This window comes from Thalassophryne amazonica, chromosome 15 (assembly GCF_902500255.1).
Source record: "Thalassophryne amazonica chromosome 15, fThaAma1.1, whole genome shotgun sequence".
NCBI lineage: Eukaryota > Metazoa > Chordata > Actinopteri > Batrachoidiformes > Batrachoididae > Thalassophryne > Thalassophryne amazonica.
This window is the reverse complement of record NC_047117.1, coordinates 91,038,105-91,051,309: the sequence shown is the minus strand read 5'-3', so window position 1 is coordinate 91,051,309 and position 13,205 is coordinate 91,038,105. Positions and strand designations below refer to the sequence as shown.

At 41.9% G+C, this 13,205-nt stretch overlaps 1 protein-coding gene across 1 annotated transcript in view; it reads left to right on the top strand.

Annotated features, from left to right (window-relative positions):
* The window catches only part of grk4 (G protein-coupled receptor kinase 4), a 94,406-nt gene that overhangs the window by 34,666 nt on the left and 46,535 nt on the right, over positions 1-13,205 (top strand). Inside the window, exon 2 of the mRNA XM_034187621.1 lies at positions 10,222-10,317. Within this exon, the coding sequence (XP_034043512.1) occupies positions 10,222-10,317 (96 nt within the window). The remainder of the gene's footprint in view (positions 1-10,221; positions 10,318-13,205) is intronic.

Below are 13,205 nucleotides of genomic sequence, written 5' to 3'. Positions count from 1 at the left end.
AGGATTTTCACTCTTTGACTTCATTGTTATACCACATTTGTGTTGTGACTTTCAGGGTCAATGGCACCAAAGGTCAAGCAGTGACACTCAGCACTCATTCACAGTCGGGGATCAAACCCATGACCCTTGTGTTGGCAGACAACTCAATCTCCTGGCTGCACCATAATCCCCCTAAACATTTCTAAAATCTCCAAAAATTCTCTGTGGGATAGGAGTCGGGCTACCCGGGTTCAATTCCAGGTCACATTACATCCATCCGTCCTTGGATAAGGTGCTTGATCTGTATGGTCCCAGCCCACCCACCTGTAAAATGGGTGCTGGCCTCAGCCTGGGATGTAACCTGTGATGGACTCTCACCCCTTCTTACTTTCCAGGTTTGCTTGACAATGACTTCAGCTGTCGGTCTCAGAAATCCACATGCAGCATTTCTCATGAGTTAACACCCATCTTTCTCGGCGTGTTTGGGATCCGGAGAGATGTTCTCTGTGTGTTACCTTCAGCTTGGCTATGAATGAGTGAAACTGCTCTGGAGTTGTTTATGGAGGGCCCCGTTCTCTTGGAGCACAGAACCAAAGTTAAATAAATACTTGCTCCATCCTGTCGGCATTATGGGCTTGCACACATGGCTTTGACGTCAGAGTGACATTAAACAGGGTGGGGCGGCCAAATTGGCTCCAGCAGGCAGACACATGCACGTGTGCACAAGCGCTTCCATGACTTGCTGTTAAAATGGATTTTTTTTGTGTGTGTGTGTTCTTATCTCAGCCTGTATGTTTTTGTCATTTTTCTTGTCTTTCTTTGTATATGTTTTGTCTCGGTTCTTGATTTTAACTGACTCTTCTCACCCTTTTTTTTTTTTTTTTGTGTGGTATGCTTTATATGAACAAGATATCAAAATGTCAAGGTATGAAATTGCCTTGACTGTACAGATTTAAATTATACAGTGCTAAATAGTAGTTTGTTTGTTTTTTTGTTGTCATAAGCATGCACTAGCATATCAGTTGGAAACCATGAAATCGGCATATCTTGGTTTTAGATTTACCTCCACTCTGAGTGACCTCCACCACAGGAGCAAATTTCACTGCTGGCCTTAAATCTCCTTCACTCATTTTTACCCCAGAAGTGAGGAAAAAGAGTGTGATGGTCTCGTGAGCTATAGCAGGAACACAGCACACAAACATTATCCAGCCAAACAAAGCAGTGAATCAGAAACTAAACTTATTATGCTCTGGTTTCACAGCAGTTACTTTCACAGTACAAGATTTTTCCTCTTGCCTTCTGTGACTGTGTGTGTGTGTGTGTTTTGTAACTGGGTGGTAATTATTAATAGACAAGCAGTGTTTTTGTAAATATTATTTTGACATTTGACCAAATCAACATTTATTAATTTGCAGCCCTTTGTCGCTGACCGAATGGTCCCCCCTAAAAATTAGTCCACCCTGCCTTCACTGTGCATGCATCATTAGCCGCAGTTCACGGATTAACACCTCGTTTCTGCTTCAAACTGCCTCCAGTGACAAATATCTGAAGCTTCTGTGCACCAATTATTTCCACATAAATTCAGCATTGTTTCATCATAAAAGACGGGGGAAGTGATCAGAGCGACGCAGCTACTTGAGCTGCTAGCTGATGCATTCACTGCTCGTCGGTCGTTTCAAAGCGTCCAGAGTATCACCTTGTTTCTGCTTAAAACTGACTTTAGAATGATTTAAGAGGTTTTACTTTGTCATCTGATGGTTAATAATCACATTAGTCCATTTGATCGCTTTGGGTGAAGAGACTGTCTCAGAAGAACTGTTTAGCTCCTAAATGACGCATGCGCAGTGGAGGCAGGGCGGACCGATTTTTTTTATTTTATTTGATGTATTTTAGGGTGGAACGTTCGGTCTGCGACACCTTCAAGGCAGAACAAAGGGAAACATTGTGTTTTAAGGCAAAAATCAATCAAAGGAAGTGTTCCATAAAACAGCTTCCTTCAAACACCTTTTACATTTGCACTTTTTCTGCAACACTGCAGGTCAACAACTGCTATTTCTTGTGTATGATTGTGTAATGATTGTTGCATTGTGTATACTGGTGTGGAAAATGTTTTGTATTATTGCACATTTGTTTGTTTATTGTAGTTGTGAAGAATAAATTATTTACAAAGTTAAAACCATATTAATAGTTGCTATCCTGCTGCCATAGCAGCCTTTAAGATAATGAATTTAACTTGATATTTTACTGCTGCCATCTGTGCTGTAAAAGTATCCTGTGGGTTGTTTTTTTTTTTTTTTTGGCCACACCACTGAACTTTTTTTTCTTTCCTCCTCATACTGACAGCAGAATTTAATCTCTGATGTTTTGTTGCTTTTTGTTAAGCTGTGTTTGATCGTTGTCATCAATCACGCAGTGTGTTTGGCAGAGGTTTATCCGAGGATTCCTCCCGCAAAAAAACAGCTCGCTGCAGAGCGACTGGCTCATAAACAGTGTGAATGAGATGCAATTCAACATTTCACTCAAACATTTGTCTTTCCTGCGCCTGCTTTTTTCCCCCCTTCAGTTTTCCTGTTATGAAGAGAGCACGTCAGTGCGCGCGTGCACATGTGTGTTTTTGCCCTGCGGTGCTGTAATGGGTTTGTCAGCATGCCAGTGCTTCCATATATAATCTGTGTAACTGATTAATTAATAACGCTGAGTTAATTGATACAGGTGTGCCAAACTTTTACTCTCCTGTTTTGCATGTGTGTGTCTGTGTGTGTGCACGTGCTGCTACTGCAAATATTTTCTAATTGTTTTATTGTTTGCAGTGATAAAGCTGAAGTGATTTAAGAGGCTTGCTACAGTAGAAAAAGAACGAGGATGTTTTTGGTTCGGAGAGAGCGTGCACGGCGGGTCAGTGCACCGTGGCTTTGTTCAGACGGTCAGTAAAAATCAGCTTTTGAATCTGATTCCATGTTTTAAGTCTGAACAGTCAAAAGTTGCATGAAATCTTTTTTTTTTTTTTTTTCCCAAATCCGTTTCAAGCCTCATTTGTAGTTTGCTTGAAATGCAAGTCAAAGGGCATTTTTGCAAATTTGTTTGGTACAAATACGCAGGATGGACTCTGGGTGTGTTTTGTTATGTCCGATTTTCCACATTTTGCAGAACCCACAGGCGAGGCAATGACCGAGACTTGCAGTAAGACATGTGCAGTCCCTTGCTAAGTGAACATGCTGGTGCGTTACGCTCTCGCCCATTATCAAAGTAACCAATTTTCCAAAGTATAAGTCGCGCCTGTCCAAAAACAGAGTGGCTATTCGCCCAACCATTGGTTCAATAAAGTAAATAAGTGAACATATACGTCCAACCACAACCGACCAGTGAGCGCGCTTGTAAGTTCACTTCCGCTTTCAACGCGGGGAAAAAAGGCAGATATTTTCTCGCCGGCTGTGGGAGGGTTTGCAGCCCACGGAGGGGCTGTGATCTAAAGCGGTTCTGTTTGGCTCATCACACCCAGGGAACTGTGTCAAACTAACACCATCTTACAGGCAACAAGCAGCATTTTGTTCATAAAAACTGTTTTGTCATCATTAACAGGCTTCCGTTCAAAATACTTATGAAGTTTGTCTGCTTTCATCCATTGCAGTGTTTTTTTTTCGCAGTAATTAAAGATGCCGCCATTAAATGTGTCAAACATATGCCGCTTTTTACACCGCAATAGAGCCTTAAAAAGTGATGTAAAAAAACGTAGTTTAGATGCACAAAACGTGTCAAATACACGATCATGGTTGGGTGAATAAGGTAAGACATTGTATTTATCTGCCCAACGGTTGGGCGAATAGCCTTTGCCGTCCAAAACATGCCTCTTTGGGGGGAGGGGCACTGGAGTATAAGGCCGGGTTCACACGGCAGGATAATTAGGCCGATATCGGACCCGATCTTCCCCTTCCGACAATCTTAAGGATACCCTGACAATCGTGATGACCCTAAAGATAATCTTATCAGATATTCCTGCTGTGTGTGGTGTGTTCAGAGCGCTCTGATCTGCTCGGAAGGACATCAGGAACGCTTCGATCGCAAATCGGGGATATTCAACATGTTGGATTTTTTTGGCCCGATATCGCTGTGTGTGTTGTGTCCTCCGACCAAAACAAGCACGCAGCCTGCTGAATGTGATGTGCAGCCAATCAGGTGATGGACACACAGAGCGTAAAATAAAATCAAAACAGCTGTTCTGACTTACCAGAAAGTCCGGTGGTCGCGCTGTCTCCACTCCTTTAAAGAACACCTTTTCTTTTTCTTTTTGTATCGTTTGTCCCCCTCTGTGTTAAATAGTCCACAAAGTACCTCCGTTTGTTTACTCTGAAGTCACGTTTAATCTTGAGAGATTTTGCGAGATTTCCTGTCTGAGCTGTGAATGTTCGTGTATTAAATCTGTTCGTGTGTGGTGTTGTTGTCCTCACCGTGTGGCTGAACACCACACACACTGTACGACCAAACCTGTTAGATCTATGATTTGTTTTATTTTCACGTGTGTGGTCTCTCAGGTTTTGGAAACCTAAAGATAATTTTAAAATCCTGTCGTGTGAACCAGGCTTAAGTTGCATTTAACACTTCATGCAGCAAAAAGCAAAATTAATTTAATTGCCACATTATTTATAATGCGTGGCTAATGGCTAATTGATGTCATTGTATCAGGCACAAAAGATGAGTAAACTGCTTTTTTTTTAACCCGCTGAATAAATTATCATATGTGAGGGGAACGTGCAGTGCAGTGAAACATTTGAAAACTCTGTGCATATTTAATTTATTCATTCATAAAACACAAACCCTGCTTTAGTGATCAGGAGCTACATGCTAATTAATGTTAGCAAGTGTAAAATGTAAATAAACTTCTTTTGCCTGCTGAATAGATGATCATGGGTGAGGGGAACGTGCAGTGCAATGAAACACTTGAAACTCTGTACATTATTTATTCATTCATTTAAAACACAAATGTTGCTTTAGTGATCAGAAGCTACAAGCTAATTAATGTTAACAAGTCTAAAACATGAGTAAACTGCTTTTTTTAAGCCACTGAACAATCATATGTGAGGTGAACGTGCAACACAATTAAACGTTTGAAAACCTTTTTGTAGCATATTTGTAAAATATAAACTCACTGTTAATTTTCTTCTTCTTCTGTTTTTGCACAGGACTCTTAAGAGCTGCACTTTGTTTCATATAGTCCAAATCCGTTTTCTTCCAAATAGAATAAAAATATTCTATGTTTTTGTTCAAAAGTGTGGTCTGCCAGTTAAAAAAAATCAAAACGCAAATAACACTTTTTTGTTTTTTCTTCTTCCTCCACTACACAATGTCTTTAGATGGAGAAGGAGAAAAAGAACGTAGCCTCTGCTAATATATTAGGCTAATTGTTTGGGACAACTTTTCCTGATTGGACTAAAGACTGGATTTTATTTGAGTCCGTGTCCACAGCATGGAGTCTGCTGTTTGGGAATTTTCTGGTTCTTATTTAATATTAGAGGATGGATTATCATACGTGGATCAGATCATTTGAGTCTGTTAACACAACACTGACTATGATGTTTGGAAAAACTCCGGATTCAGTTGTGGATTTCTTTTTGTATGTGGAACATTTCCCAAAGTGACTAACAGTGGTCCAAGAGAAAAAAACGAGTCCAGCGTAAACGTGGCTCACTGCGGCATTAAGGGTTTATCATTTGTGTTCTGTTTCTCTGCTGTGCGCTGCAGCGCCGCGCGGGAACAGACGTCTATTTACTGGGTTGTTGGTGTGATTCGACAGGATGTTTTGCTGTTGGTGAAGATGTTTATTCATATTTGCTTGAAATGAGCGTGACTGTGAATTGTGTTTCATCTCTGGATCCTGATGATCATCAGACACGAGGAAAAGCTTTAAGTGCGACCCGACTGTTCTAAACACATGCTGAAAGGAATTGGACCCCGTTGGGAAGTTTACACTGCTCTTTTTCATTTATTGAAAAAAAGGGCAGTTTAAATGTTCAGAATGGTAACTTTTTTTTTTTTTTGTATTTACACGACCAGTCAAAACTTTGGCTTTTGACTGGTCGTGTCAATCACAATGGACCATAAGTGGCAGGACCTCTCTAACTAGGAGAAAAAAAAAAGGTGACTTATACTCAGTAAAATACGTTAATTTAAGAGCGTATTGTGATGTGCATCATATCGTGGAACTTGTCTTTTTTTGCATTCTCAAAAAGTGGTAGTTGGTTGGCAGATGTGTGCACTCTGAGTGCCCTTCCAGTTCTGATTGTGAGGTAGGATGGCTTTGTGGAGGCGTTCAGGCTCCAGCAGTATTTTAGACTTGCGGAAATTGTATTTTTTTGAATTGAAACGTGTTTATTTATTTATTTTTATTTATTTAATCCTTTAGACAGGAAAATCTCTTGAGACTCAATGTCTCATTTACAAGAGAGACCTGTTTGCTTGTTTGTTTGTTTGTGTTACTGGTGTTGTGTAAACAAATAAAAGCTGACACACACACACACACACTGCTGAGTGTGTTGTGATGTTCATCACCTGCTGAAAGTCTTCCTGAACGATGGTAATCTACATTTCCAGAGGATCCTGGGTTCAGTTTTTCCTTATGTACAGTTGAGCGCATTGCACGTGTGTGTGTGTGTGTGTGTGTCCATCAGATGTAAGTGTTTTTAAGAATCCAGTGGTTTTATTGTTTCATTATCTGTGTGACCCGTGCATGGCGACACGTTTCTTCTTTAATGCAAATGTAAAACAAAAAAACGTTGCAGTCCAGAACAGTCTGTTTATGAAATCAGTTCTTGTTAAAATGTCTCTAAATTCTATTAATGCAAAAACTTTTCTGTGGTAATTTAGGTGGGTGCTGTGTTAACACTTTTAATTTGTGTTTTTACAGGTTTTTTTTTTAGTGTGTTAAAGAAGAGTCCTTTTATCAGCAGTAGGTTTACAATCATTTAGTTTCAAGCAGAAAACAAACAAAATCCTCAGAAGCTCTCACTCTGATGCTGCATTTACACTACAGCTGTCAGTGTGTCGTCATGGTAATGGACACATCTTCTGCAGGTCTGTATCAATGCCAGTATTGATATGTTCCTAACGACTTGTGGGCCTGTCGTGATAATTACATTATCGATTCATCTTGTCAAATATGGACATGGCCTCCACGGTGTCTGCAGAGCTCGATGTTGCCTGTGGTGGTGGGGTTGTTGCCCATTGTGTTGTTGTTGCCCGTTATGGTGGTGGTGTTACCTGTGTTGGTGGGGTTGGTCGTGTTGTTGCCTGTGGTGGTGTTCTCCAGTGTGTTGGTGGTGGTGGTGTTGTTGCCTGTGGTGGTGTTCTCCGGTGTTATGGTGGTGTTGCCCGACGTGGTGGTGTTCTCCGGTGTGGTGGTGGTGGTGTTCTCCGGTGTGGTGTTGGTGGTCTTGTTGTTGCCCGACGTGGTGGTGATCTCCAGTGTGGTGTTGGTGGTCTTGTTGTTGCCCGACGTGGTGGTGATCTCCAGTGTGGTGTTGGTGGTGGTGGTGTTGCCTGTGGTGGTGGTGGTGTTGCCGGTGGTGGTGGTGTCCGTTGTGGTGGTGGTGGTGTTGCCTGCGGTGGTGCTCTCCAGTGTGTTGGTGGTGTTGCCCGACGTGGTGGTGTTCTCCAGTGTGGTGCTGCTAGTGGTGGTGTTGTTGCCTGTGGGGGTGGTGGTGTTGTCCATTGTGGTGTTGCCCAACGTGGTGTTGGTGGTGTGTGCTGTCACTAGTGTTGCCCGCTGTTGTGGGGGTGGTCTTGTTGTTGCCTGTGGTGGTGTTCTCCAGTGTGTTGGTGGTGTTGCCCGACGTGGTGGTGTTCTCCGATGTGGTGTTGCCTGTGGTGGTGGTGTCCGTTGTGGTGGGTGGGGGTGGTGGTGGTGGTGTTGCCCGACGTAGTGATGTTCTCCTTTGTGGTGTTGGTGGTGGTGGTGTTGCCCGACGTGGTGGTGTTCTCCTTTGTGGTGGTGGTGTTGCCCGACGTGGTGGTGTTCTCCGGTGTGGTGTTGCCTGTGGTGGTGGTGTTCTCCTTTGTGGTGTTGGTGGTGGTGGTGTTGCCCGACGTGGTGGTGTTCTCCTTTGTGGTGGTGGTGTTGCCCGACGTGGTGGTGTTCTCCGGTGTGGTGTTGCCTGTGGTGGTGGTGTTCTCCGGTGTGGTGTTGCCTGTGGTGGTGGTGTTCTCCTTTGTGGTGTTGGTGGTGGTGGTGTTGCCCGACGTGGTGGTGTTCTCCTTTGTGGTGTTGGTGGTGTTGCCCGACGTGGTGGTGTTCTCCTTTGTGGTGTTGGTGGTGGTGGTGTTGCCCGACGTGGTGGTGTTCTCCGGTGTGGTGTTGCCTGTGGTGGTGGTGTCCGTTGTGGTGGGGGTGGTGGTGGTGTTGCCTGCGGTGGTGCTCTCCAGTGTGTTGGTGGTGTTGCCCGATGTGGTGGTGCTCTCCAGTGTGGTGCTGCTGGTGGTGGTGTTGTTGCCTTTGGTGTTGGTGGTGTGTGCTGTCAGTAGTGTTGCCCGTTGTGGTGTTGGTGGTGTCTGGTGTGGTGTCGGGAATGTTGTGGTGTTGTTGCCTGTGGGGGTGGTGGTGTTGCCGGTGGGGGTGTTGTCCGTTGTGGTGAGCAACGTTGGAATTCAGTACATTGCTCGAGGGCCCTTAGTGATTTTCCCAGCAGTGGGCGGGGCTCAGGTACGTTAAACATTCTGGGTTTAAGCCAAAAAGTGTCGAGCCAATTATGTAACACAAACGAGCCGGTATGTTTAATATTTTGATACAGTATTTTTAACAGACCCAGAAATACCGTTTTGTTGTAGTTGTTTGGTTTTATTTATTTATTTTTAATATTTTGTATATTTCAATATATTTTTTTTGTGTTCAACTTCCCATGTCTGAATGTGTGTTGTTTTTTTTTTTTTAAATAGTGTACCATATTTCCAGGAGTACTTTTTACACCTGTTTAAAAATCCCATATACAAGTCGCACCTTTTTTCTGTATTACAGCCTCTTTAATTTGGGATTTTTGTGCATTGTTATAATGCACTTCTTATTTTTGGCATTTATTCTTTTATTTTTGGAGTTTATTTTGATTCCTAGGAAAGTCTGATATAAGTAGCTACTGTAATTATTATGAATAAGAAACATGATTTTTTTTTTTGGTGTAAAAGTTGCAGGACCTCTCAAACTAGAAACAGTGACGTAGTCTGGAAAATACGGTATTGCTCTCTTCAAGAGTGTACTTGCATTATCAGTGGTATAAAATAGTTTTAAAACATTGTTTACCTAAATTATTTCACAACTTTTTTTTTCTGGTGCTCACAGCTGTTTGACATGAGCAGAAAACTGATGACTGTGTGTTGTACATATTCTTTCTCTTTTTCTGTGATACTTTTCATGCTCTGCTGAAAAAAATCACTTGATTGGCTGAATTGTTGTCACATGACTGCTGGTCTCAGCTGAATAATTCAAACCTTCACTGTTGAGCTCAGGAGTGCAAAGTTTTTAGTTTAGAACAGACTCTGGACAGAGCAGATGATTTATTTTTGGCCAGTTTTTAGGTGAGACTTGAAGAATAAAGTGATTTTTGATGGATTCCCACTGTTTGAAGCTTGTATTTGTTTATTCAGTGGACATGGGTAGTTCAAGGACTGTTGGAAATTGGACAGTCACAGAGTACTTTCTGTTTTTATAGTTTCTAGCTACAGTAAATGAGGTAAATGGTGTCATTTTGGTGAAGTTTTACATAAAACACAGCCTTTCAAACCCGACAGTGGGTTAAAAACAGCCACACATCTTGTCAGTTTAATAGTTTTAATCGCCCTCTGATTGTGTTGGAATGTTGGAATGAGGCTGTTTTTAGTGGACTCACACAGTGACCCCGGTCCTGTTCAGAACAGGTCTTTAACATTTGAGTCGTCTGTCTGGGCTGCAGATAAATTGAAAGTGTAAAACTTGTTGGACTGAAATTGTGGTCGAGAGAGAGAGAGAGAGGGAGAGAGAGAGAGGGAGAGAGAGAGAGGGAGAGCCTTGTTTTGTTTTGTGTGAGTGCACGTGACAGAGCTGTGTGTGCATGTGCACTGCGTGATCTTTAAGCCTGTGGACATTCTTCTCACATGCTCTGTCAGGATGCACAGAGGTGACTGGTGAGACGGACCAGCTGCGTCTCTTCGTGGCAACGAGCACGTGCACGCACACACGCACACCGACTGATGGGCTGATAACCGGGCTGTGTGTGTCTTCCCCAGGTGGCGGCGGGAAGAGGAACGGTCGCAGTAAGAAATGGAAGGAGATGCTCAAACTTCCCCACATCAGCCAGTGTGAGGAACTACGCCACAGTGTTGGTAAGACACGGCGAGCGGCGACGTGAGACTTGACGATAACGTGTCGCGCTGTGCGATGGTGCGGTTGTGGCTGTGGGAGGAAGCTGAGATTGGACTTCCTTCCTGTTTTAACCCGTCTCCACCCGCACTTACAGGCAGGGGACAGGAAGCTTTGTATTTGTCTGAATCCATTTGTGCACCCATTGATTTTGTTTGTTTGTTTTTCTTTTTTTGCAGGCAAGTGTCTGAGCATCTTCACTTACATCATAAAACTACTGTTTCATCTCAAAGTACAGCTGCAAACAATTACTTTTTTTTTTCCCCAATCACATTTTTTTTTGCAAAAACATTTTTGTTTTGCATCATTTCTGCATTGACAGGAACAAGAATTCATTCATTCATTCATTTTCGATATCACTCACCCCAGTTAAGGGTCACAGGGTGCAGTAGCTTTTCAAAGTAGAAGCAAGAATTAATGTTATTAATATTTCTTATGTGAATGAGTTATTCACAGTGCTTCCAGAATTTTGTCACATGACTGTCTCAGTTGAGTTATTTCAGATTCACTGACAAGCACAGAATATTTTTATTTATTTATTTACAGGAATTGGACAGAAAAAAAGACGTTTCTCTTAAAGGAATATTTTAAATGAGTCATGTGGAATAAATAGATTTTGCTAAAATATCATTATTTTAAACTCTGATTTTTTTTTTTTTTTTTTTTTCCACCCTGACTGAAGCGTACACTGCACACGGTTAGTTCAGGGACCATTGGAAATTTGGTAATTTGACCATAATGCCTGTTATTACAGTTTCTGTCTGTGATAAATATTGTAACTTTGGTGTGTTTGTTTTGAATTGATAAAACATCTCTTTCAACTCCCTAGATTATATTTTAAGGAAAAAAAAAGTTTTAAAATACCTAAGAACATTTCTGTCTACAAAAAAAAACCCAAACAAAAAACCACAAAAAAAAAAAACTGGAAATTGCACGATTTGGAGTAGAATTGAACCAGACAGATCTGAGACCATATCACTGCTCCATGTTCACTCAGTGTCTGTGCACACACTTGGGCAAGATCTAAGCCTGCACCTATTACATCAAATGTTTTTTTTTTTGTCTTCTGCTCCTCTTTCTTGTTATCCATGTGTTCTCTCCATCCAGTTGTGTTTTGAGAGCAGGGCCACGATTCTCTCTCTCTGGCCCAGATAAGTGCTTTACTCATCGGCTACATTATCTCCTCGTCCTGCCCACCCACTCTGATTGTACAAATGCCACAGCATTCGTGTGTGTGTGTGTGTGTGTGTGTGTGTGTGTGTGTGTGTGATGGTGCGTCACAGCCTCCTCTGCCAGAGATTGCAGCACTGCCCTCCCCCACATACTCTTCCTCATCCTACCTTCTTTCTCTTGCCTTTCTTCATTCCACCACTTCAGAGCGATGATGGAGGAGGTTTTTACACCAGTGAAGAGAGAGCTTAAGAACGAGAGAGAGCGAGCTGAGATAAAGAGCTTTAATGTTGGTGTAGTTTTAGGGCTGCAGATTTTGTTTATTTTCCATAATTTAATGGTCCAGTTGGAGCAGATTTCCTTAAGCAAAGGTCACATCATAATAATATGCGTGAGGACTCGGTGCCCTACGTTCTGAAGGAGCCTCATGGTCGTCTGAACATCTGCATGTAGTCAACAACTGATTTGTCAAATAAAATAAAGTACAATTCAGTTGTAATTCAATAATGTTTTTATTCATTTTCACCAGTGGTGGGTACAGTTCCACTAATCTGCTAACTGCTAACTTTGTTGTTAGCGGATTAGCTTTTCAGATAACTAGTTAGCTTCTGCTAAACTTGGTTCCGCTAGCTTTCAGTTCGCTAACATTTTATTGTAGTGAGTAAAAAGCTTTACTCACTAAGCTTTTTAGCTTAAAAATCAAATATTAGTTCCTGTCGTGTGGTTTGCACCGATCCACATTTTTTCACTTCTGATCCCATTACTTGAATTTGGATATCTGCCAATACCGATACTATTCCGATACCAGAGCTCTGCTTTAATATTATTGTTATACTTGTTGATTTAATATGAGGATATTTTGTGTCACCAGTTATACAGCTTCATGATGAAGTAGTATAGAGGAGGATTTTCTTAACAATAAGACCTGAAAGTTCAGCTACAATTTGCCGGAAGGTGCATCTAAGATGCAAGCCTAGATTTGATGTTTTGGTGAAGGAATTAAGTACTTCTATTTATTTTTGGTGGTTACTTGTGGCATTTTGGAAATGCGCTGTATCCCCACAACAGTACATGTGCTCGTACCCGCCCCGCCCCTGTGGAAAAAATATCAAATCTTGATTGATGAGAAATGGCAGGTCTTGAAAAAAAAATGCGTATACGAGTACTTTATAGAGAAAAGAGAGCTCTCTCTCTCTCTCTCTGTCTAAGAAATTAAGTCTTTAGAGTGCTGAAACACACGCAAATGTAAAAGAACTAAAGAAACCTGATTAATGGTGCACATGTTTATGTACATCTAAACTGGGCCATTCTTGGGTCAGTGGCTGAGGTTTCATCTCTTGAACACCAGATGGCACACTCGCCCCAAGTACATGTACCGTTTTGAGGACTGAGAGCTTCCACATTTCCAAAAATGTCACAAGAAACCACCAAAAAATAATTAAAAGTGCTTAATTTACTCATATTTGGAGTCAGTCTGTATAAATCCTCGCACTCTTCCTCCCGGTTCGGTCCGTCTTTCTGGTCCTGGCAAAAAAAAAAATCCTTGTGCTCTTTAATGTGGTGCTTTTTCAAATGTTTAAGTGTGCTGTGTCGTAGGTCACAGTGGAGTTTTCGCCACTTGGTGCAATGGCTTTGCCAGGATTGCATGTTACTATGTTGCTTTGCAGTGTTTCTAGTATAA